The sequence below is a fragment of the Haliaeetus albicilla genome, chromosome 9, assembly GCF_947461875.1.
Source record: "Haliaeetus albicilla chromosome 9, bHalAlb1.1, whole genome shotgun sequence".
NCBI classification, from domain to species: Eukaryota; Metazoa; Chordata; class Aves; order Accipitriformes; family Accipitridae; genus Haliaeetus; species Haliaeetus albicilla.
The window spans coordinates 26,719,216-26,745,307 of NC_091491.1; the positions used below are offsets into that span (position 1 = coordinate 26,719,216).

General features: G+C 36.9%; 1 protein-coding gene across 2 annotated transcripts; it reads left to right on the forward strand.

Moving 5' to 3' along the window:
- The first annotated feature begins 660 nt into the window (after window positions 1-660).
- TRPC1 (transient receptor potential cation channel subfamily C member 1) lies at window positions 661-25,364 on the forward strand. Of its 2 annotated transcripts, none has more exons than XR_011326188.1 (13): window positions 661-1,038; window positions 2,820-2,974; window positions 4,213-4,314; window positions 5,185-5,387; window positions 6,833-6,964; window positions 8,293-8,488; window positions 10,180-10,516; window positions 14,890-15,029; window positions 17,143-17,286; window positions 21,292-21,467; window positions 21,630-21,831; window positions 22,504-22,567; window positions 23,405-23,419. XR_011326188.1 is itself a non-coding variant. In XM_069792246.1 (13 exons), the coding sequence occupies exons 1-13, from the start codon at window positions 903-905 to the stop codon at window positions 23,630-23,632; spliced, it is 2,346 nt and encodes a 781-aa protein (XP_069648347.1). In that variant the 5' UTR covers window positions 669-902; the 3' UTR covers window positions 23,633-25,364. The 2 variants fall into 2 exon arrangements, 1 of the variants encoding a protein (XP_069648347.1); XM_069792246.1 differs by having other exon boundaries at window positions 669-1,038; window positions 22,373-22,567; window positions 23,405-25,364.
- Window positions 25,365-26,092: the final 728 nt, after the last annotated feature.

Genomic DNA, 26,092 nt, shown 5'->3' on the forward strand with positions numbered 1-26,092 from the left:
CTGTGCCTCCACGTGCTGCAAACATACACTTACGGAACTAAGTGCTGAGTTCTTGTGTATAGTACTAGAGTAACGCACAAAAAATGAGTTTGGCAATTCATATAACATAAATCTATTTTTGAAGTTTAAGGACACAATGGTAGGTAATTTTAACATGAAAAGGGAAATACGTATGATTTCTTAAAGTATTCACAGAAGAGGAAAGTGAATGAAAGACAGTTTAATATTAAAGTATGTGGAAGGTGGTGCCCTCAGCAGCCGCCTGCTGCAGCGCTCGCGGGGCTGGACAACCTGATGCTGGGTGAGCAAGGCCGCAGCCACTCTAACAGCTGGGAGAAAAACAGATTTAAGGGAGAACGCAGAAATGGGGACAATCAGTAGTTAGATGCTGGTGACGCGCTGCGGTGCGTGTCCTCGACGCCTCACCGTGTGGTGAGAGGACCACCTCCCCGGAAGGAAGCCCGCGAAATCCTCCTCACGGCTCCTGAAGGGCGCAGGTCCCATCCCCGGCCGACCCCGGCCCCCTAACTGCTGTGGGGAGGGGAGGTAAACCGCGGAGCCGCGGGAGGAGACGAAGACGGGGCGGCGGCAGTGCCACGGGTGTCCCGCCGGCCCGTCCGCCGCTGCGCCCTGCTCCGCTCCTCCCCGCCCACCTGCCGCTGCCCCTCGCAGGGGCGACGCCGCCGTTGGAGCCTGCGCAGTGCGGCGGGGAGCGGTCGCCCTCCGCCCTGGCCTGCCCTGCCCTGCCTTGCCCTGCCGTGCCCTGCCCTGGCCGCCCGCGGGGCTGACAGCGCCGGGGATTGCCGCCCCGCTCCCTCGGGGGTGGCAGCGGGCGCCGGGGGTCGCGCCGCGCCGCGCCACCGCCCCGCCCGCGCTCTGATGGGCCTGGCGGAGCCGGCGCCATGGCCGCCTTGTACCAGAGCGCGGACTCGTCCGCCTCGGCCTCGCCGAACAAGCTGCTGGCGCTGAAGGACGTGCGGCAGGTGAAGGAGGAGACCACCCTGGACGAGAAGCTCTTCCTGCTGGCTTGCGACAAAGGTACCGGCCCCGCTGCCTGGCCCGGCCCGGCCCGGCCCGGCCCGCCGCGCCCTCGGGGAACGGAGGCCTCGGCCGCTCGCTCCGAGCGCCCGAGCCCGCCTCCGCCCGGCGGCAGCGCCCCGGCCCCCGCGGTTCGGGCGGGGGCTGGGGGCAAATCCCGCGAGCGCCCGCGCCTCGCACCCGGGGGGCGGCGGGTCCTCGCCGTGCCCCGCTGCGCGGCCGCTGCTGGGGGGCACCGCGGCCTCTGGCCTCGCCTCAGCGCCCGGCTCAGGAGGCGCCCCGCGGCGGGGCTGCCCTGCTCCGGCCCCGCAGCCCCGGGGCCTCCCGCTGTCCCCTGTACCAGCGGGCACGGGGGAAGGGAGGTGTCGGGCCAGCTCCCTCCGCGTTTGTGGGGGAGTGCGTTTTGTGTCAGAGGAGTGAAGTGGGGGCTTATCTAGACATCCCCAGAATGAGTGAGACTGGTTTCCTGGGACTTGAACTGATGGTGGTGGATGGGAAGAGATTTTCCTTTCTACAGCGTGCTACTTAGTTTAAGCGTATATTTAGTTACCCTTGAGTAGAAGCGCAGCCTTGAGTCGAACTGATCTTAACATGTCTTAAGTGTTAAGACTCTGAGATAGGGTTTTAATCATGTGCTGAATGGTTATGTGTACTTTAGGACATAAGCACGGTTGTAGAAGCTGGCGTGTTTATATGCAGAGCTGTCTGCTGGTCGTGTGTTTAGGTTAGTTAACGGAGTAGTATTATCTCTGCAGTGATGTTAGCCAGCCGGCTTAGGAAGTTTGTTCTGGTGTCCTTTGTGGTGAGATGCCTTGCTGTTAGACAGCTGGACTGCCTGCAGCCGTGCTGCTGGTGTCCTCTGTCTTGAAGATCAGACCAAGCCACAGCTTTCTCCCTAAGTATAAACAGAGGCTTAGGGAGTTAAAAGGATGCGCAAGAAAGGTGTGAAAATAATAAAAAATGTCTTTATAACATCTGGTTTAGCACTCTTGCAGAACCTCTATATATTCTACCGCATACAGAAGTAGGCTACACTAAAGTCTGTCTGTTTCCTGGGGGGGGGTTTGTTTATACAAACAAAATAATTTGTTCCCCTAGAGACATAAAAAATTCAAAACTTTTATCTTTGTCAAGAAGAATCAATTAAACAGAATAATATGCAACAGGGCAGCCTGATGTGTCTGTACTTCAGTCAAATAGGAAAGTGCAGCTTAGGTACATCTTACTGTGGTTAGCTTTACTTGCTCATCAAAGTTGCTAGCTTGAATTTTGTAACATTGCAGCATCATATCACACCTACTTTGATGATATATATGCAAAAATTGGAGTGATACAGAAAAGATGAATGGGGCTTCTGCTCAAGGAAGATGCATACCTGTTTGTAGCATTGTAGAGAAGGTTTTTCTGAGTGTATGGCTTTTTTGAACCAAGAAGCCTTCTCTGATGTAGTTGAACTTAATGTTTCCTGTGTCTCACAGGTTATGTATGAGCTGTTGCCCCAGTTTTGAAAAGTACTCATGCTTTTGTGTGTGCTTGTTTTTAGGACTGGAGCTATAGGGGTAGTTTAAAGTAGGTGCCTTAGTAAAGAGACCTCCCGAAATATCTTGTTTCCTCCCTGATAAGAGAAGGCTTATCTACCTTAACATCTTAATTGTCTGATGTATTCATGTCTCTCCTCAGCTATGGAATGTTGTCTTGTTTGATGGTAGCTGGTACTTACAATGTTCACATGCTTTTAGTGCTTTATAATACTAAGTGACATTCATGCGTTACTTGTGCAGGTGACTATTACATGGTTAAGAAACTCTTAGAGGAAAACAGCTCAGGCGAAATGAACATAAATTGTGTGGATGTGCTTGGACGAAATGCAGTTACAATAACCATTGAAAATGAAAACTTGGATATACTACAGCTTCTTTTGGATTATGGCTGCCAGGTATACAACACAAGTTATTGAAAATTTTCAGTGTAGTCATTGATCTGTGTATTCTACTCTTTATATGATTTTCTCTGTTAATCTGTCAGAATTTGGAAGGAAATAGAATCTGTCTTTATAGGCAGTTCAGTTCTTCTTCCATTTAGTAACTATGAAAGTGTTTTCTTCTCACTAATTTACTTTTCTAGGGGGATTTTATTGGCATAGCAAATGTATAGTAACATTTTCAATGATATTAACAAGTTGATTTTTATTTTAAATGTTAATCCTGTTGTAGAGATAATGTATACATTATCCTCAAGCAAAATAAACAGTATATAGTCAGAGTGCATCATATTAAGAAGTGTAGAATGCAGACATCTCTTTGGCTGTGGAATATAACTTTAAACCGGTAGCACAGTTAGAAGAATGCATGTTATATTAGATGATCTTAAGTTAAAGCAAGCATGTGTTTCTGCAGTGCTTTCTTGTTAAACTTTGATCTGTGCTTGATGGCAGAGGCAGTTTCATACCAACAATACTTCCTTAACTATTTGCAACATTGCTGCTGCTGCTGGGAGAGTTGTAGCTATGGTAGCTTAAGTGTGTAAAACAGGGAAAAGTAGTATCATTTGTTAGGTTGTTTGATATTGGATGGGAAAAAACCAGCAAACTTTCACCTCCCTGGATCTCCTTTTTAGTGGTGACTATAAAAACTGTGTCTTTTTCTTTTATTGTTAAAGTAAAAACTTGAATTTTCTCAAGTGAATTAAAAAGGATAATAACAACTGTAGGGAAATTAAAAGCTGCTTAGCTCAACTTAAGAGAAGTTTCAGAAGTAGTTACCAGCCCAGAAAAAAAAACACCTTACATTCCTAGCTTTACCACAGAACTACAAATGTGGGGCTGAAGTATCTCATAACCCTGAGTTGTGATACACAGACGCTTGCTTTTAATGTTTTTAATAACCTGGTAAACTCTCCCTTAGAACTTGATTTTTGCAAGTATCCTGCATCATCTTTGCTGGAAAGTAATTTCTGCAATTGGTTCTTCTGCTGTTTGTGCAATGAAACAAATTGTCAGTATTTTAACTCCTGGAATGACAACCTGAATTTGTATCCTGATCATATGCATGGTGATAATACAGAACTTCAGTTTAGTACTTTAAAAATAAAGAAAAAATGCAGTTTGGCTTCAGGTTGACTCTATGCTGTTTAAGTTACTGCTGTTTTCACATATGACTTGTTTTCTTTCCTTAGTCATCAGATGCACTTTTGGTGGCTATTGATTCTGAAGTGGTGGGAGCTGTTGACATTCTGCTTAATCACCGACCAAAAAGATCCTCCAGACCAACCATTGTAGTTGAGTGTTATTATTCCTTGATTTTTGGTTGGGGAGTAGGGGGCTGTGCTATTGCATTCTGGGTAGCTGTAGTATTTAAAACAATGTTCTTAAATGAAATTCTACACCTCTAAGGTGATAGAATCTGGACATTAGGGATTATTTTTATAGACTCTTTTGTCTTAAAGGATAGAATACGTTATTTTGCTTTACTGCCTAAGGAATCCAGTGGCTTTGTATGTGCCAAATGCTAACAGATGCCTAGTTATTCCAGAAGAGAAAAAAATATAGTGGTTATAAATCTTTTCTTGTAGACTGTTTGCAAGGTAATTAGCAGCCTTGATCTATAACAGGTATATTAATGTATTGAAGCTTTGTAGTAGATTTGTTGAGCGATTCTATAAACATCAAATATTCACCTTGAAATTAATGAGTTGAAACTTAGTTTGCTGGCACTCAAGTATCAAAGAACTGTTAAAAGCTCACAAGTGGAGGTGGAGGGAGGGAAGAAGTAAGGTGTTATATAACAGTATGGTACAGTCAGGATATTTTTTCTGTGCTTAGAAAGTAAATATAATAATTTTTTTCAAACTAGAGCAAAATACACTTTTTAATATCATGCATGTATATTGGAGAAGGTAGACACTGAATGTCAGGTTTTCTATGTAAATAAATCATAAACATTTCTGTGTCCTGTTTTTTTTCCCCAGTATTTATCTGAGAGGTGTTTGAATGCTGTTAGAAATTTTTCCTTATTTTCATGTTGTTATTTCATATTTCAATATTTTGAAGGAGAGGTTCTTGTTGAACAGTCAAAAAACCCCTTACATGGGAACACTGTAGTAGAACTGTATGTAATAAATTTAGATACTTCCTACATTTTATTCCAGAAACTAATGGAACGCATTCAGAACCCAGAGTACTCGACAACCATGGATGTGGCACCTGTCATTTTAGCTGCTCATCGTAACAACTATGAAATTCTCACCATGCTATTAAAGCAAGATATATCATTACCCAAGCCTCATGCTGTAGGCTGTGAATGCACGCTGTGTACTGCAAAGAACAAAAAAGATAGTCTACGACATTCCAGGTAAGACTTACCAGTCATAGACAGTAATAAAAAAAAAAAAAAAATCTTTTCATAATTCTCTGGTGTTGCTTGGGTCAGATGCATATTTCCTTTTTCTCTTTAAGGTGAGGTTTATGAGTGGATTCCTCTAATATGTTATAGCCTTTATTGTGAGAGATGGTAGTTCTTGGGGATAGGTTGTGCTTGAAAAGGCTGGTAGGAGGTAGTGGCTTTTTTTTTCATTTTGGTTTTATACTCTTAGCCACTGTGCGTGTGAAGCTAAGTGCCTTTCCTTTCTACCAGTTGTGTCACAAACATTCTAGCTATCTTTGGCTTGGGAGCATAGAAACTATGCAAATAAATTTTTCTTAAGTTAGTTAATACTTCGGGGGTTTTGAGCCAGAATGAGGAGGTGGATAATTCTGTATCCTGTTTCTAAAAGTGTTTATGTAGCATGAATTGATGAATGCAAACTAAGGACAATTTTTTTTCTGGTTTTTTTTTTTTTTCCTGTATTTTTGAAATTCGAAAGCTTTTTAATAAAGGCTCAAATGAGGAAAGGGATTTACCAATCTTGACAGTATTTTGTCTGGTTAACTTGACAACATATTTGAGGGTTGAATACAATGTAATATGTGAGAGAGGGTGAAAAATCAGAGCTCGAAGATCATAAGTGGACTACAATTACAATATACAATTAATTATTATGTAATTACTCCAGTATGTATCCAAATGACAAATAAGGGAAGTCAAAGGATAATTGTTACTGGTATTGAGCTGCTACAGGCTACCTTCTGGTACCTGTAATGGCAACATCCATCTGATACCCCATGTCGTTAACTTCAGTATGAGAAAAGGTATCAGGGTATCCCAAGCAAACAAACAATAGAAACATTTGAGATAACAGCTCTTAGTTTAAACTAGAATGGATAACAGACTTTGTTTTGGTGTTCATGAGTCACTAGTTTTGGAAAACATCCCTTCAAATGCTTTCCCTGCTACTTTTTTTTTTTTTTTTTTGTGTTGCACACTAAAGCTCCCCACTGTTTTTAATTTAGCTTGTTAAAATAGAAGATTGCCTTAAATGCTTTACTTCCCTCTCTTGTTTCCGCTTGAAGAACCGTAAGAGCTACTGTATAACACTTAAAATGTCGAAATTTTACCAATACTGTTACCTTTACTGATGGCTTTCTGCTGATGTACTGGTAACAGTTGAAGTAGTGAGGAAAAGAAGAGGCAACCGGTTTGTCCAATTTTTGATACTTAGAATAATAGGGATTCTAAGTATGTGAAGGACAATATCTTCTGTGATGTATCACATCTAATGCTTGTAGTGTGTGATTTTAAGAAACCCATTGTTTTGTCTTTCAGCTGACTGTTCTATGCAAACTTTTGGAATAGGTTCTGATTTGAAACTGCTAATCAAATGAAATATTTTCATTTTGCTTGCTATTCTTTTGTCACAGGTTTCGTCTTGACATTTATCGGTGTTTGGCCAGTCCTGCTTTAATCATGTTGACAGAGGAGGATCCAATCCTGCGAGCTTTTGAACTTAGTGCAGACTTGAAAGAATTAAGCCTTGTTGAGGTTGAATTCAGGTAGGAATTGAAAACACAAACCAACTTTAATACTTTTATGAAATTACACATATAGAATTGTGTATGCATTAGAAAAGGTTTATTCTTCATTTTTTGTAAATGGAGTGTTTAAACTGATAATTAGACATAATAGCAAGTTATATAATTTATGCCTCAGCAGTCATTTTGACACTTTAATTACTTTAAATCCTTTTAGGTGTAGGCAGTTCAATGTGTATAGTTGCACCAACTGTGCAAATTTTGCTCTACTCTGGAAAAATAAATAGCAATTATGCTAAATGCTTATTTATTTCAAGATCACACACCTATTAATCATCAATATCTCATTAGTTCTCTGCGCTTTTTTTTCCCTACATCAGGGTGGAAGTATGCAACACCTTGTTTATACTGACCTGACTCATGTTGGGAGTTGTTTCGGGTATTGTTTCTTAATTTTGCTCCTTATATTATAAGACTCTGAACAGTGTGTGTGTGTGTGTGTATATATATATATATAAAATACATGTATGTGTGTAGAAGATCTTGTGCTGAAAATGCCTTGTCTATTTAATGAACGTATGCTCAATATAATTTTAAGTTTAAACTCTGCAAGTTTCTACCATTTTGAAACTTACGAGCACAAAAGCATGTATTTTTTATGAGAACATGAAAGCAAGTGTTTGTATGGGGTAAAAATCTGCTTTCCTGAACAACATATGAATTTTCTGCTTTTATATATATATATATATATATAATCAGCTATATTTTATAGCTGATTATCTTTCTTAATAAGAGCTCAACTGTTGCGTTTTTGTGATATGGTTTGGCACTAAAATAGACTGTGTGCTAGGTGAGACAAGCAAATAGTGTAGTTTATTTTTTTGTTTTTATTATATTCATAAATAGTATTCAGTGACTAGACTTTAATTTTCAGATGACAGGAATAAAGGAAAACCCAAACCAACTTCCCTTCCAGGTAGAAAGTCCAAATGATGAATTGCCAGGGTCATATTTTGTGACTACTATGCCTTCTCGTGTCCTGGAAATAATTCTAAGCTTTAACTCTGTATATGGAACTTATAAAATAATTTGTATACTGTAAGTCTGTTTCTCAATTTTTCTCTATCTAGTGGAGCTGCAAACTAAACTGAAGTGTAATTATCATGTTGCATGATGAAACCTACTCAGAGTTGTCTTCAGAATGCTTGGATCTTGACATACGACTGTAGGGGTTTTTTTTTTAATTTGTCTTAGCATAACATACAATGCTAACCAAAAATGGATAGTCAATGATTTAATGGAAAGTATGTGAGCAGCGTAATAGTATGTACTGTTTCTGTGTCTTTCAGAAATGATTATGAGGAGCTAGCTCAACAGTGCAAAACCTTTGCTAAAGATTTACTTGCACAAGCACGGAACTCACGGGAGCTGGAAGTTATTCTGAATCACACATCTAGTGATGAACATGTAGACAAGCGAGGATTGTTGGAAGAGAGGATGAACTTAAGTCGCTTAAAACTTGCAATCAAATATAATCAAAAAGAGGTTTGTCTTTGCAGTAATTTGATAAGCTTTCCATATTGTATTTTGCTAGTAATTTAATTTATTATTCTGCCTCTAGACATAGAAGTGGAAATAAATTTGCAAGAGTTGTAGAAGAGATAGTAAAACATAGAACATCTGCATGTGAAACAGGGAAATGATGCTGCAAGATACCGAGTATTTCTTCAGTGTTTACTGTGGAGAAGAATGTAGTATTTTCTGTATTGGAGTATAGACTACCGCTCTTTTATGAACAGCTCTGGTAGTGGTAATTATTTGTTCAGATACTCATTAAATCCTTGCCTAGGGAAGCATGGATTCTTAGGTGCCATACATGATTTATCATCCTCTCATTTGTCATTAGCTGTTCAGCTTTGGCTGAGGCCTCGTCTGTGCTGTTCAGAATTATGTTAGACCTATGCCGGTATAACTGAATAGTGCCTCTGTTCCAGAATAGTAGCGCCTTTTTATGCTATCAGTATGGAATTTATTTCATGCAGTAGGTCATTGTTGTCTTTATCCCTTGACAAATTATAACTCTAGTTTTGCTGTACTAGAAGGCAAATGGGTATTTGTGGGATTCTAGTGCAAGGACTGGGGACAGAGAGAGAGTTTCCTTTCCATGCAAAATCCTTTTTCAGTTAGCATTTGCAGAAGGCATTATAATTCTGTCTGTTCTACGTATCTAGGCTTAAACTGTTTGTGAAACTGTTAAAATACATAGTGTTTAAAAGCCATAAGCCATAGTTACAGAATGTCCTAGAACCAGCATTACACACTTCTGGTATGCGTTAAACAAGCATACTGAAGTATTTCAGATGTTCTTCTGGTTTTAAGCATAGCTTGTTTTTACGACTGTGGTTGGAGAATAACATTTTTTGTGTGGTATGAGGAAAGTATCTTTGCAGAATATGTTTTATTCCTGGCAGGTTTACAATAGAGCCAGTTTTTTGTGATGTGTTCTAAACCATGATGATAATATCAAGGTTCTTTCTGTTGATATTTTTTAAATTAAATGACAAGGCATCCTCTACTGAAATATATTCTTTTGTAACTCCATGCAAATAAGCACCTGAAATTTGAAACTATATTTGCATAATCTACATAACCTTCAGACCAAAATGATCTTCTTTTCAGGGACTGATACAACATAGTTTACTGTGTTTTAAAATTAACCCTGCTGAGTAGAGCCATAAAGACTATAAGAACTGATATGTGTAAACTGCTTGGCCACTTTACTCCTCATCTTACAACACGTTGTGTTTTACAGTGTGAATATTTCACAGTAACACTATCTTATTCTTCAGATAAGATCACAGTGCTTTATAATAACAGATAATGAAGCTGTCTGAGGTATGATGTTACTTATATGCTAGATATCTAAATAATTAGAAATCAAAACTCATTCTTGACCTGAAAACCATTAAAAGTCTAGTATGTATAATTCATGTTTAGTTGCTGGTTTTAGAAGGAAATCAAAGTTATGGATGTTTATAATCATAATGTGTCCATCGCACTTTTGTTCTCTTACAAGATAGTTATTTCAACTTAATATTCTTGCCTTTTACTGTTCATTGGTAAATACACATAGTTTGAAAATGAATTTTATTAATGTAAATTAGTAATCTGTATTAAGAAACCCAAGACTGATTTCTTGTTTCTTTCTTGTCTCCCCCCCCCCCCCCCCCCCCCAGTTTGTTGCTCAGTCTAACTGCCAGCAGTTTCTAAACACTGTATGGTTTGGACAGATGGCGGGCTATCGACGCAAGCACACATGCAAGAAGATTTTGACTGTTTTGACAGTTGGCATTTTCTGGCCAGTTCTGTCCCTGTGTTACTTGTTAGCCCCTAAATCTCGAGTAGGTCGAATAATTCACACTCCTTTTATGAAGTTTATTATTCATGGAGCTTCATATTTCACGTTTCTGTTATTACTTAATTTGTACTCCCTTGTCTACAATGAGAATAAGAAGAATACAATGGGACCAGCCCTTGAGAGAATAGACTATCTTCTGATAATATGGCTGGTTGGTAGGTATGATTTGGGTATGTTGGATGACAATTGCTGATGTTGATTGAACAGTAATTATTTGTACTATCTTCTTATGAAATTAGCATGTTACTCATTGCGTGACTGAAGTTTACTCTTTGGAGGATAGCGTTACAAGAAGAAAAAAAACCCCAAACACATTTTGTGGAAGGGATGTGAAGTGTTAGAACTATCTCTAGTTATCACAGAAAGTGAAGTATCAGAATGTTGTAGGATCTAACCGAGGAGGAAAGTGAGCTTTTCTTCAGAAGGACTAGTAGCATTCAGAGTGATGCAGGTGAGATTCAGTTGTGCAATAACAAATTAATGTAAAAGCTGTGTATCTTCCTAGTAGTTTTAAAATTCTGATCTTTAAATAAAAAAAAAAAAAAAAGAAAGAAAGAAAAATAACCTGAAGGTTGTCCTGGGATAGAGTTAATTTTCTTCCTAGTACCTGGTACGGTGTGGTTTGGCTTTAGAGTGAGAATAATGTTGATAATACACTGATGTTTTAGTTGTTGCTAAGTAGTGCTTATCCTAAGTTAAGGATTTTTCATTTTCCCATGCTCTGCCAGCATGGGAAGGGAAGCTGGGAGGGAGCATAGCCAGGACAGCTGACCTGAACTAGCTGAAGGGATATTCCATACCATAGGATGTCGTGCTCGGTATATAAACTGGAGGGAGTTGGCTGGGAGGGGCGGATCACTGCTTGGGCATCAGTCAGCAGTTGGTGAGCAATTGCATTGTGTGTCACTTGTTTTTCTTGGGTTTTATTTCTCTCTCTTTTTGTTATATTCCTTTACATTACTATTATTGTAGTTTAGTTTAGTTATTGAACTGTTCTTATCTCAACCCACAAGTTTTACTTTTTTGTCTAGTTCTCCTCCCCATCCCACTGGGAGTGGGGAGGAATGAGCAAGCAGCTGCATGGTACTTAGTTGCTGGCTGTGGTTAAACCACAACAAAGGCAAAGCACGTGTGTGTTCCTCAGATTAATAGTTTTCTAACAGGTAGGAGCCTGTCATCGACTAGTTTTCCTTGGTGCTAAGTTGAGGAATAAAATTAATTCAGACATCGCTTTAGATTTTTTCCAATGATTTTTCATGAATCGGTAGTATTATTTAGTATGTAGGTGGTTTAATCATTGTGAGTCAAACTTGTTTTGTTTTTTCATCAGCCAGCAATCCACAAAACTTATAATTTCGTCCAGCTCTCTTTTACCAGAAGTGTTTGGACAATGCACGTAGATATATGGTTTAACTTCTAGGTTGCCCTTTATGGAGTCAGTAGTTGCACTCGATGATCTGCGTGGGTCCCTTCAACTCAGGATATTCCATGATTCTGTGAATTCTATGAAAAAATTAGTAGGAATGATCTGAGCTTCTTAATTACTTGTGTGTCTATATATGGAATTATGCTAGAATCTGAATATTACTGGTAAAGTTATTGTTTCTTTGAAAATCTAGCTAAGATCTTTTTGTAATCATAAAGTAGATTAAAAGTATTTGTGCATTATATGCAAGTTAATTATAATTTTTCTGGATTGCAAGTAGTTGGAGTAAGCATGCAGTTACAGTCATAAAATCAATTCCTGCACTGTTTTAATTTCTATTTTAATATGCTCTGACTAGATAGAACAGGAGGATTCTGTACATTTTTGTTGGACTAATCCAACTTTAAAGAATTGCCAAAATTTAGGGTTCTGCAAAATCTCTTTCATAGTTGTAAATGTGAAATTTTTATAGTATTCTGCTCAGCTCAGGGAGAGGACTTTGAATATATACAAAATTGCCATTAACAGTAAGTAGTAAGTCAATCTTTCATGACTAATTCTTGATTTGAAAAGTGATTAATAATACAATTTGGACTTGTTGCAGCGTTGGAGTATTGTTTAAAGAAAAAAGTGTATGTTGTGTATGTTTATGTATGCATACTCCATCATAGTCTAATAAATTGAAGGCGTGCATTTACCTCATCCTTGTTTTAAAACATAGAAACAAGTATTATTTTCCCATATTATAATTTTCCATTTCTGTACATCATTGTCACCGATTATCATAACTACCTGAAAGGACGCATGTTAATTCTGGTTGATGCAGTAGAGGGAGCACAGGTATAATTTTTGTGAGTACTCGTGAACTTTTGTTTTGGTTGAAAACTCATAAAGCCTTTTAACATGTTTTTGTTGGTTCGTTTATGTTTGTTATTACATTAAAATTTGATAGATAAATTCATGGAAACTCATTCCTTAATGTAAGGTAATTAGATATGTATCATTTGGTTGACTGGACTTTTAAAAAGCAGTGATACAGTGGAAAACAGCAGTTTTTATCTAAGTAGTTGTGGGTGGTTTATTTGTTATTTTAGAGTGGGGTTTTTTGTAATTGTAATTCCTTTCATTGTTTAGCTGTATTAAAACTGTTGAGTTGTTCATGCAGATTTTGGAAATACCCAGTACCTCAGATACAAATGCATGCAGGTCTTAAAAGAAAGTTGAAAGCTTCAAATGTAGAGTACAAGCCAGTGTTACAGACTCCTCCTTTGATTTGAGATTCAGTATCTGATTTTAAAAATTCTTTTGTTCCATCAAATCTAATGTAGGCAGAAAGTGTGTCATTAGGTGGTCTTGGAAATTTTAATGAAAACCCATAGAAACATTTTATTTTCTTCATGTAGTATTTTAACATGTGGATTTCAGATAGGATTGGAAAATGACCTATAAGTAATATAAATCATTGAAATCACGTTACTTTTCACATTATTGAATCTTAAGGTTTTTTTAAATAGTAATTGCATTTATGGCTTAAATGCCTATTTTGTAATAACATTGTACTGTTTCCTTACAAATATTCAGTAAGTTGAAAAGAACGTATTTTGAAAATGTGTGACAACATTAACTGGAATAAAAAGAACCAAGTTGGACAAGGATTTACCTACATTATTGTCTTCCATAGCCCCATTAAAATAGTTTCTGAAAATCAATGTCAAAATGGTCACAGCAGAATTTCTAAGACTTAAAGTTAGCAGCTAGTTTTGTGTTCTACTAGATTTAACTTTCAAAATCACGAATACAGTAATTCTCTTTTCCAAGTTATTGAGCCTAAGTCATACAAGTGTCTTCCCCAGCAAAATAAAGCAACAGAACTCTAATTCTTGTGTATGTAAATAACATGAATTATAGCATCTTCTACTTCTCCAACTACTTTTAGTGATTCTGTAAAAAATACATGGTGATCATTTGGAGGGGCACAGAGGTTTTAGTCTAGAAATATTTTCTTTATAACCAGGAAGAAGAGAGATTTATCTAAGTCTTTTAACAAACTGTCCACAGCATGCTTTTTTTTTTTATTATGCCTTCCAACATTGCTGTAAAGCTGACTGAACAAATAAAGTCATGCATAAGTATCTGGTTTGGTTTTTTTTTCCATTCACTGGATCTTGCTCTTAGTGGGCCAAAGTTTTAGAGAAGTTGCAAAGTCCTAAAAGCTGAACCAAGTGTAACAGTTTTTAACTACCATTTATACACATGATGCTTTTCTTCTTGTCCTAAATATAATAGCATATATCTGAAGTACTCAAAACCCCATTAAATAACTGATTATTCATAGAAATGAAAGGTGCCATTATATTTCATCTAACGGTCTTTTCAAGTTTTATAAAAATGTCAAATCTGTAAGAGACATTCAGTTAGTAAAATTCTTAGCAACTGTATTTTTCCATAGAGCCAGACATGATTAACAAGGCAAAATTCATTTTGCTAAAAAGATCCTGAATATTTGAATGTATGTTGCTCTAAGTTAAACTTCTGATTTTTGTAATCTTAAAGTCATCGTCTCTTTTCTCTGCTAATGTTATTGGATATCGGTTAGGGTAGGAAAAGTTTCTACTTTTTGGATCTTTTTGGTAACAGTTACTGAGCTCATTATTCCTAAAAAACATTTTCTAATACCTACACACTTCCAAAAAATACTTGATACTTTATATAGCAATGTAATGCTTTCTATAGTGCTTTTAGAAAAAGTTGAATACTTTTCATTCAGAAAACGCATTTGTATTCTAGCCCTCTACCTTTATTTAAATTTGACCTTTTCCTGTCTAATTTTTCTTCTATTCATTTCCTCTCATGCCCTTTTTTATTGGAGAATTTGTTTCTTAGTTGGAAAGTAGGCTTGAAAAGGTTAAACATCTTGTTGCCTTATGATTAATGCTTGTAATCCAATGCAATGCTTTTAGTAAGTTTACTTGATTAGTCTACTTCTTTCTCTTTGCTAAAATATCATTTACAAAAGCCAGTCAAAAGTGCTTTAGTTGTAAAAGAATATCTATTTAGTGCAATGGCTTGACTTCACTGGCTTTTTTTTTTTTTTCCCTGCAGGAATGGTGTGGTCAGATGTTAAAAGACTCTGGTATGATGGTTTAGAAGACTTTTTAGAAGAATCACGTAATCAGCTTAGTTTTGTCATGAATTCCCTCTATTTGGCAACTTTTGCTCTCAAAGTAGTTGCCCATAACAAGGTGAGCACCAATCTTCATAGATCCAAAGCTCCTCTGGGACTGACTGGGCAAATATAATTTTAGTACATTGCTGTAAAATATGTGAAGATGTGTTACGTCTGGTATGTTCGTAGTAGTATGTTGTAGTTCAGTGTACTACGGTAGTAATAGCATACTATGCGGGTACAGTTTAGGCTTCCAAGTTAGGCGTTCTATGTGGTACATGCTGTGTAGTTGTCAGGATCTCTGCTCTTGTTGCATTTGGGGCTTGAAAGAGAAGTTGATGGGTAAATGGGAGTTAGAAAACGCATCAAGACATGTCCAAGTACTCAGGGACCCCAAAGAGAGCTAATGTCTTCCTTGTAAGAACTGGCTGGTCTTCCAAATGGCTTGATGGGAAATCTCCCCATACAGGTCATCTGATTTTGTCTTTCAGTTCGCCTGATTCCATAAATCAGTACTATGAAAAAAGCTGATAGTAACATCTGTGTTTAGGTTGCCTAAAGCTTTTTGTTACAGAAAGCTTTATTTAGCTTTTGATTACATATGCTCAAATGTCATAGGTGGTTGTGGGGTTTTTTTTAATTGTTTTTCATTTGGTGGGGGTTTTTTTGGTTGGTTTGGGGGTTTGTTTTTGTTTTGGTTTGGGTTTTTTTGTAGCAAGCAAAAAAGCCTCGAGACCATAGAGGAGCCTTATCTTTTATCTCTGAAAAGCCATCTGGATTTGATTGAAGATACAAGTTCTGAAAATGATCATTCTCATTCTGTTGGATGTGGTGTTAGCTGCACAGCATATGGCAAGCTGCCAGACCAATTGAATATGAATATTTTAGCAAAATTTAAGCCAGTGCAGTAGCACCATTATTTTGTATTGCAAACTGTGAGTTGACAGCTGTCTGGTGGTTGGGAGGGGAATAAACTGGTTCAGTTCTTTCCAATTTGGTGTTTGGCTCATTTCCCTATCCTTGCTTGATTCAGAGGCTGGTAATCATTTGGAATGGAAAGCTACATTTCTTGGAAAAAATAGAGAGAGAATGCCATGTTGGGCTGTCTTCCCAACCATTTGCTTTGCAACCAGCACTTTTGTAGTAGTAGTTCCTTTGCTGAGATAAGAGCGCTTTGCTACTAATTCAAGTTGTAACCTTTTTGAAGATGCAGGACTCCTGCCCTATGTAAACAGGCACAGGCTGGCTTTTTTGCCACTTTTATATGGCAAAATTTCTTTTTATAGTTTATAAATTATTTAGAAAACCAACTAAAAATGGTTGTTTTACATCTTAAGCCCGTATTGTAGGCACTGGAGCTGTAAGAAATAAAGGAAGAGTCTCTGTAGCACAAGGATTTGTACACATGCAATTGCAGGGTATAAAAACATATTTATCCCTGTTTCTTGCCATCTTTGTGCAGCATACTTTTGGGCAAGTTATTTTAAAGCCGGTTTGAGTTCCTTAGTTTTTGAATGTCCATTTTGAGACAGTAGAACCTGGTAATATAAATGTCGAATGTTTTCAGCGAAGCCACAGGTTACGGATCTGTGGATATTATGTGACTAGTTGAATAGTATCTAGTGGATATACTTTAAGGGTGTGTTTACACCAACAGTTTACTTGTGATTTCCATTCTCTGTAGTCATTCATAAAATCCATTGAAAGAACCCCAGATCCTAAGTCTTTCTAAAACTTTCTAAAACTGGTTAAGACCAGCTGTCAGCACATTGCGCTTGCATGTGTACATTAGTTTTCTTAGCAGCATTTTAATACTGTTTTTGACTGAGGCCTATTACACTAGACAATGCATATGTTTATAAAGTACATGAGTCCCCGTTTCAACAAACGGTGCAAAACAGAGTAGAAGGGAAAGCAGAACAGAGGAATAAATGGTTTGCTGAGCGCGTGAGTAGCAGAGTTAGCTGTTAAATTTAAACCATCTGATTTCTGGCTCCCTCTGGAATGGCTTTTAAAATGCCTTTTTCTAAAGAGTGAGATATCTGAAAGAGGTAAGCCATAAATGAATCCTATGTGTTAATTTCTTTTATGCTATTGCCTGTTCTGGAGGCAGAAGTAGGGAGCAGTGCATGGGTGTATTTCTGTATATATAATGTCAGTAATCTCAGTTTGTCCTTTTTATATTGCAGTTTCATGATTATGCTGAAAGGAAGGACTGGGATGCATTCCATCCTACCCTAGTGGCAGAAGGTCTTTTTGCTTTTGCTAATGTTCTTAGTTATCTGCGTCTCTTCTTCATGTACACAACCAGCTCTATTCTGGGACCGCTCCAGGTGAATATCATTACTGCTTGAGAAAATTAATGCTCTTAATTTGCTATGAAGAGTCTTACTGAAAAGACAAAAAGAAGAAATTAAAGTAAGAAAGTCAGCAAGTAAAAAGTAGAAGTGATACTGCATTGAAGTTGGGTTTTTTAATCTCATGTAAAACATACTGATTTCCATGGAAAAAGGTATGAAAAAGAATGGAAGACCTAGTGTAGTTCACTTTCTTATAGTATTTTTCCATAACTGTACCTATACTGTCTTTTTGTTTTCATCTGTTCTTACCTTAATGTACTGCATAAGTGTCTGCAGTTTGAAAACTGTAACGATCAGGTTCTTCTGTGCAAATGATCATCCTAACTTCTTATCTTTAAAAGAAAGATGAATGAGATGTGTAGCAAGGAAGAGTAATCAAAAGCATTTCTGTTTATGTCTGTGATCCCACTGAAGTTGCACATTGAGTTGAATTGTGCAAATTGCTTTGCTTTGAAGAATACAAATATCTCAAGAGTATTGAAGTAGTCATCTATTTATAGCCAGTTATAAGAAGGGATAACAGCTTTATTCTTACTTGGAATTTGCTGGAGCCCTCCAGTGAGTAATAATGACAGTAAACCCCCCACATTTTAATTATGTAATGTATTTAATTCAGTCATCCAGAGATGGTAGGGGGGAAGCATTAACAGTCTTGGGTTGTGATGCTGGAACAGCAGAGACCACAACAGTTTCTAAGCTGAATTCAGATTTTTCACTTAAAGCTGGAATTTAGCCTGGTTTTGTGCAAAGAATTTAATTTTCTTTTCCTGAATTGCGAGCAGACATGGAGTTTTCTACTGAGTTTTATGCCATGTAGCGTTTTTTTGTTAGCTGGTTTCTTTTTTTTAAGCACAGATCCTCTCATCTTAGTCTTGGTGCTGTTCATCGTAATAAACTTCGGATAAACTGGGTGGACTTGAGGGTGCAATATGACACTATACAGAAGGTCTAGTACCTTTGGGGATAGGGGAGGGAACCTGGACTGTTATTAAGACAACACATTTAGGATGCAATTACCTCCCTCGGTCCTTCTTAGAGTAATAGGAGAAAGAAAGCTTCCTTCTAGAAAATACTGTGAATAGAAATCACCTCTTACTCCACTAACAACATTTTTTTCCCTTCTGTGGTTTTTCTGTTCAGCCTAAGTCCTCAGCACTGACTGATTTTGGTACTTTGCCAGAGAAGAGCCCTAACAAACTAAAGCACCTGATAGTAAAAGCATAGCTTACTGAAAAAAGCTTTCCATAGGTATACTTTCAGCTTCTCTAGACTCGCTTCCTGGGAAACTTATGATGACAAATCACATCAGACAAATCACTGTTAGGTTGTACTGATGGACTCCCCCCCCTCCCCCTTTATTTATTTATTTATTTCCATGATAGAATTTAGTTAATATAGCTGGTTGTCAGCATTGTCGCCGGGTTTGCAATTGTCTTTTGAATAAAAAGACCCTTGGAATAAATAGGGTAGTCATCCAGTGATCATAGCGATGGAATTTGTCCTAATAGGTCAAATCAATGCTTTGTCCTCTCTTCTAGTTTTAAGAGCTTTGTGGCAAGAGGATGACCTGAAAGGACGCTGCAAGAAACATTATCGCTATTAGGCATAAAGGCAGAATAAATATTTGGCAACTCTTGTTCTGCAACTAGAGCTATACCGAAGGAGGTTCTGAAGTAAATAATTTTGGCTCAGGTCACTAGGTCTTGTATCAAGGCTTAAGGGTCTAGCTGAAAACCTCCAGCTTGATAGTTCAGTTCATTTTAATGAGTTAGAGTACTTAATCTTGCTGCATGAATAATTAACTTTTAGAATATTTTTGTTTCATATAGAATAGTGCTTCCTTGAAAGAAAGCAAATCACTTTTTAAATTGGTCTTTTTAACATCATCGTAAAAAGCGCTTTGAAAAGAATGTTCATAGTTCTTGTAACCAGTTTTATATTATTGGAAGATGCCTGTTTCTCCTCTCAGGGTTTTGTTTGTTTTACTTCTTGCCCTTGTATTGCTGCTAATTATTTTTATATTTTTTCTTTTATACATTTTTAAATGGAAATGTACTTGCATACTTTGAAAAAAATACTAAAGTATTGATGTTGCAGTAAGCATTAGGCTTGTTACACAAATTGATTGAACACTGAAGTCTCTCCACATTTTAAAGAGATTCACTGTTTAATGTGCATATTTATTTATGTACTAGATCTTTCACAAGTTTTTTTATTAGGAGGCTATGTTATGAAATTTTCCAAGTAAATAAAAACAGTCAACAGTCACCCCATTCAGTGGCACACTGAAGCTTATGTTATTACCGTTGGCCAGTACAGCTTGTGCAACAACTCTTACAGTATTTTCTGAAAGTAGGTCACAAAGTTCAAATGGTGGCAATCAAAAATGGCATGTAAACCCAACAGTGTGTGAGAGGGAAGGCAGCTATGTTCTCTTGGCTATTAGAGTTATTTTTAAGCATTCAGTTACTTATTCATTAATAAAACCTATTTTAATGCAGATTTGTAAGCTGGCTGTGTGGTGCTTTTTTATTATTAACAGAAGATAGAATAATATTCCCCTAGATTAGATCTTTAGATTTCAAATGCTTAGATATTCTAAATACTTAGAAAGGAATAGCATGACTACATGAAGAAAGCAAGTGGTATTTGGGCTGTGTTACCGCACTATTCCAAACAGAGTGGTTTTGGGTGGTTTGCACTTTTTATGCATTCCTGTTTCATCTACTTTGTCTCTCTCTTGCCTGCAACCATGTGTCAGTTAAAGGGTAAATGCTTTGTTGGTGGTGTTGTTTTGGTTTTTTTCTTTATAGGGTTAGATGTGATGAAACAGTAGAGTGGGGATTGCATGCATCCTCTGACCAAACGATAGAATTACTGCATAGCTCTGCCTACAGCTGCAGATTCTCCATGACTGTGGCAAACTGCAAAGAATCAGAGAGAATCTGCTGTGCAACATGGGTACTCAGTGAGTTTCCAGCAGCATGGCAGGGAGCAAGAGCTGGCACTTCACCTCCCAGTATACTTGTACTTGCAAAACCTGACCATACATTTCTGGACTATGATTTGGTCCAGATTGTGATTCATATAGGATCAGGCTTTCCACATACTGATTTATATACAGGATTAGATTTACCTGACCCCATTTTATATATTTGCATTCTTTATAATAGTATTGTTCTCTGAAGAAGTATGTAGGAAGAGTAATTTAAATTGTGTAAACAGTTTGTGCTGTGTCTGTGTAAAAATTTACACTTAAAAGCAAGTTGAGGTCTTCTCTGTGTTTGAAAAATGCACAAGCATAATTTTATTTCTTTTAAAGATGCTGTATTTGTACTGTTGCAAACTTCTGTATAGGATGTTTTGAAATGGAAACTAATGATCTGAATTTAGTGTCATGTCTTCTATACTTTACACCCTTTAATTTTCACATGCTTATGCACCTACACATTGTGTATATTTAAAATCTTACATAAAACATACAGTGAATTAATTCTGTATTCTGCAGATGGGCTTTGGTATACTGCTTTTTGATAAGTGATGAATTATGATTCCAAATGTTTTGATTAATTCACTGTCCTTATTAAGTGTTTTCTTAACTTTCTATGACAGTATTTATGTTCATATGCATTTCATTTACTGCTTTTATCTATTGACTTGTGAGTTCCTTATTATCATTGGTATTACAAATAAAGAATAAGGTGTACATATTATTGCTTATGGTTAATGGAAGGATATGAACTTATCAGGCGATGCTAAAACTACTTAAATTTTCTTATTAAAATCTAGAATTTTTCACTGATAAATGGTACAAGGGTACCTCCTGAATTTGAGGCCTGTTTACCATTTGAAATTTTAAGTTAAATGTTTAAAATGTAAATAGATTTCATTGTTGTTGTTGATTAGAGGCTGAAGGAGAGAATACAAACAAGAATAACTACATGTTTTACTAAAATTGGAAATAAATCTATTTCACAGATTTCAATGGGGCAGATGCTACAAGATTTTGGAAAATTTCTGGGCATGTTTCTTCTTGTCTTGTTCTCATTCACAATTGGATTGACACAACTTTATGATAAAGGATTTACTGTAAATGAAGAAAAGGACTGTGCGGGTATTTTCTGTGAACAACAGAGCAATGACACATTCCATTCGTGAGTTTGATATTTATGAAATAGCTGTATTGTTCTAGCCCTTAATTCCTAATAATTAAACAAAACTGAAATTTGTCACTGAACTTGAATTTACATTAAGTAAACTCACTTTTGGTGCTTGATTTACCTAACCAGATTTTTTTGTTTTTCTTGTTTTTCTAGGTTTATTGGCACATGTTTTGCTCTGTTCTGGTATATATTCTCACTGGCACATGTAGCAATCTTTGTCACACGTTTTAGCTATGGTGAAGAATTACAGTCTTTTGTTGGTGCTGTTATTGTTGGTACCTACAATGTGGTGGTTGTGATAGTATTAACTAAACTCCTTGTGGCAATGCTTCATAAAAGTTTTCAGCTGATAGCAGTAAGTGGTTTCTGATTAATTACCAATATTTGCTAGTTGTATCTTTGGATTTTATACAAATTTCTTCCTATGATGTGTAAACTAATCTACAGACCTCCATGGATGAGCTCTGTCTCTGAGCTCACAAGGGGCATCTTTCCTTCAAATATGAACCTTTTATTTACTTATATCCAAATAAAATGGGTACTTTGCATGTTGGATATGTGCAAGGCTTTGGCCCTCTGGGAATTGAAGACTTTCTTGATACAATGCCTGTTCAAGTCCAGATGCTATTCTTGATAAGGTGTGGTGCTGGGGCATTTGATAGGGGGTTTATACCTTCATAGCTAAATTTTGTATTTGCACTACAGTATATGGTGAATTGAAGATAGATGTTTTTATTTTTAAAAAAATATTAAAATACTATATAATCTATATATTAAAATACTATATAATCAAAGTTAAATAATGGTCAGTTTTTCAGGTATGAGAAAATCAAACTTATGAAATAGCCTGTTAATATTTTTGCTTCTGATCTCTGTTAATGTTTCTGATGCTTTAGAATCATGAAGATAAGGAATGGAAGTTTGCTCGTGCCAAGCTTTGGCTTAGCTACTTTGATGACAAATGCACACTACCTCCACCTTTCAATGTTATTCCCTCTCCCAAGACTATCTGTTACCTTTTCAACAGTCTCAGTAAATGGATCTGCTCTCATACATCAAGTGGCAAAGTGAAACGTCAGAACAGCCTAAAGGTAAGAAATAATTGGGAAAGCTGTAGGCTCTGAAGCTGGAAAGGTGCTGCTTGCTAAAATGAATCAGCAAATTGCTGCATGAAGCTGCCTGTCACATGGTGAGTGCTACTAAGATAAATAGGAACTATAGAATAATGTGTGTTGAGTCCAAAATATAAACAGATAAGTCTTACCTATTTCTACTTAAGTAAGTTTCTATTAATTTTCAATTTTGGGAATTTCAACCCCCTTCCCTCCAACCCCCAATTCCCCCAGAAATAGTCTGGAAAAAATGCTTTGACTGATTGAAAACTCATAGACACCTCAAGGAAGTATGTGCTAATCTCAGAAAAGGTGAGGTTAGAGTATTCTTTGGGGAAGGCAATTGGTTTTAAACATGTTACAGAAGTGTCAAATAACCAAAATGGATCACTGAAGCATCTCATTGGGGAGAGGGATTTTTTTTTTCTTCAATAAATGTTTTTATTATACCCTGTAATTTTGCGTACTAATTTTGCATCTTTCTGCTGACAAAAATGGCATTAAATAAACTAAGCTCAGAGACTTTATGGAATGTGCACTGACAAAGATTCAGGAGTATGGAACTCTTAATTGCCCATAGGACAATTAACCAAGCCAGGTAGATTAAAAATGTTCAGTTTTGCTGGTACAGCAGATTATAATTTAATTTAAATTTTGCTGGCAATTTACATGCGTTGTGTATTTGTGCACATCAGGATATTTCTATAAAATAGCTTTGTTATTTTGTTCATATTATTCTCTGTATAACTGTATACAGGCTTTAGGATTCTAAAACAAACCACTTTTCCATAGTAAATGTGTGGTGTTTGTTTAAAGGAATGGAGAAATCTGAAGCACAAGAGAGATGAGAATTATCAAAAGGTGATGTGTTGCTTAGTCCACCGTTACTTGACTTCCATGAGACAGAAGATGCAAAGCACGGATCAGGCAACTGTGGAAAACCTAAATGAATTGCGGCAAGACTTGTCAAAATTCCGAAATGAGATGAGAGACCTGCTTGGCTTTCGAACTTCTAAATATGCTATGTTTTATCCAAGAAACTAAGGACTAATTTTTAAACAAAAAGTGTGTACTTTTAGATACCTATAGGTGAAAGTGTTGACCTAATTTTGTTGCCAGACCAAATAGAAAAGAAGATTATTGCACAATAATACATTTGAAAATGTGTTTGCATGAGTTGCAGCTAGATGTGGAAGTGGTGGAAATAAATGCAAAAACAGATAGAGTAATTTTCTTAAGCTCTTAATCTTAGTGTGTATATAAAATTTGTTTATAGGAATTTTTTTAATGTTCCTCAGACTGTGGCTGTCAGGTGTCAGAGCTTCATAACTAGCACAATGTGTTTATTTCTTCTATTTTTGCTGTTTGTTCCTTTTTGATACTTGTTTTTCAAGTTGTGGGAGAAGATAGGCTTTTTAAAACAAAAATCCAGCCTATGTTTATTTTTAATAGAAAAGTCAGATATAGAATAATAGAGAATTTCCAGCACAGCTGGAAATTACGTTTGACTGTAGGTTACAGTGCATGCGAAGACTGTATGGCTTTGAAAGAGGCAGTTCTAGTGCCAAGTTTTGTATGTTAACATTGACTGTATACTAACATTTATAGAATACAGAAAATCAAGTCATCAAGACTCTTCCCTTTCATGGGAACATTGAAATTTTGAACTCAAAATAGACCAACCATTTCTTGAATGTTTATGGTTATGTGTAAGACAATCAATTCCTGTTTGGATTTTTCAGCAGTGCCTCAAAAGTATGTTTTACTACACATGTTAAGATTGGGAACAGAATTTTAAAGATAACCTGAGAACTTTTAAGATCTAGTATCTTAGGGTTTTAAAATCTGGATGAGAAATTATTTGAATTATTAAAACCTGTGATTTAACAAAAATGAGATGGAGCATGTGAGTGCTATTGTTTGCAATGCTGAACAATTCCTGTGAAACACTGTACACTTCTTTCTGTGAGAACATACATTGAATCTGGTCATTGGACAGATGTAGTTTAGGAGGGCCTGCTTTAGACAGGTTTTACTTAACCTACTTTTAAACTTGTCTTTCTTTTTTTCCTTTTTTTTTTTTTTTACCACAGTTGTTGCCAAGCTAAACATTTTTTTGTGTCAGGAATACTATGTTTTGTGAAAACATGTGATTTGACTTTGCTTACAAGGGACAGTAAGGGCTTTGTGGATTTTCTGTGCTAGAGGGTCCTATATGGCTTTATATGCTTATATATAATTCAAGTTGACAAACTGTAATTGAGAAATGCGAGATTCCTGTATTTTTAAGTACAAAATAAGTATATTTATGACAACTAAAGGATTGATTGACAATTTTACTGTTACAATGCTGCTCTTCTAAAATGGTCTTATGTCGAGAAGGCGCAGGTAGCCATAGTGGTCTTTGACTGCAGTTGATTTGGGGAGGTTGATAGGGTGGAGGCTTATATGAATGTTTACTTTTTTGAAGGAATTCTTATAAAACTCTTTCTTGTAAAGGTAATATATTTTCTGTACTATGAAATTATGTATATCTGAACTAGGGTTTAATACTCTGCTTCTAGAAGTCCTGTAGTATAGAGGGATTCTGATAAGTGTTGGCTTTTCATGTGAATAAGCAGCTAACCTCTTGTGTTCAAAGCAAAGAGGATCACTGAATTTTGTATTTGGACTTGGATCTCATGTTTGAATTATACATCAACATAAAAACTATGTGCTGTGTATGTTACGTATATCCAAGAAAGGAAGCAGACAAATAAAAGCTCTTTGAAAAATATGGCTGTATTAATAGTAGTCATATTTGAAACACATTATATCAGGTACCACATTGAAAGTAATTTCTTTCTCATGTTAAGATAATAAGTTTAAGGAAGGTAGCTGGTGTTAATGTGTTACTACCTTTTTTCCGTGTGGACCCATCCTGTTAACTTTAAGTTCATTTAAATGGCTTCATGTAGTGCTATGAACTGATACCTGAGCTAGTCCAAAACAAGTTAGATTGGGTTCTAGATGCACTGTTAGCTGCTTGACACTTGGCTCACGCTGGTAATTCTTGTGGGAAACTTTGTGTGTTTATCTGTATGAAGCAGCATGCTAATGTAGCTATTTCTAATTCATTGCTTTTGATATGTTAAGCAGAGCTAGCTCGGTCACTGTCCTGTGGCACTGTGTTCTACTACAGTATAGACATGTCCTTGGGAAGAATTGTCTGACTTCAAGGCACTTTGGGGGATTTGGATTGGAACTGGGGGTTCTGAGTTTTTATTTGTCCTTGAAATACATACCTGTAAAATGATAGTTACCAGAGAAGTTTGTTCTCTGTAGGACCTTAGTTGTATGACACTTTGCATCTCTGCCTTGGTTGAAAGCTGTTGCAGTCTTCCTATCTACTTGGCTACTAATCATACAGAGTGCTTTGTACTATTTAGTCAGTTTTGTCTTGCCATTTAGATTTTCCTAGTTCACATGTATTAAACATGCTATTGCTTTCCTCACTTGGCAATT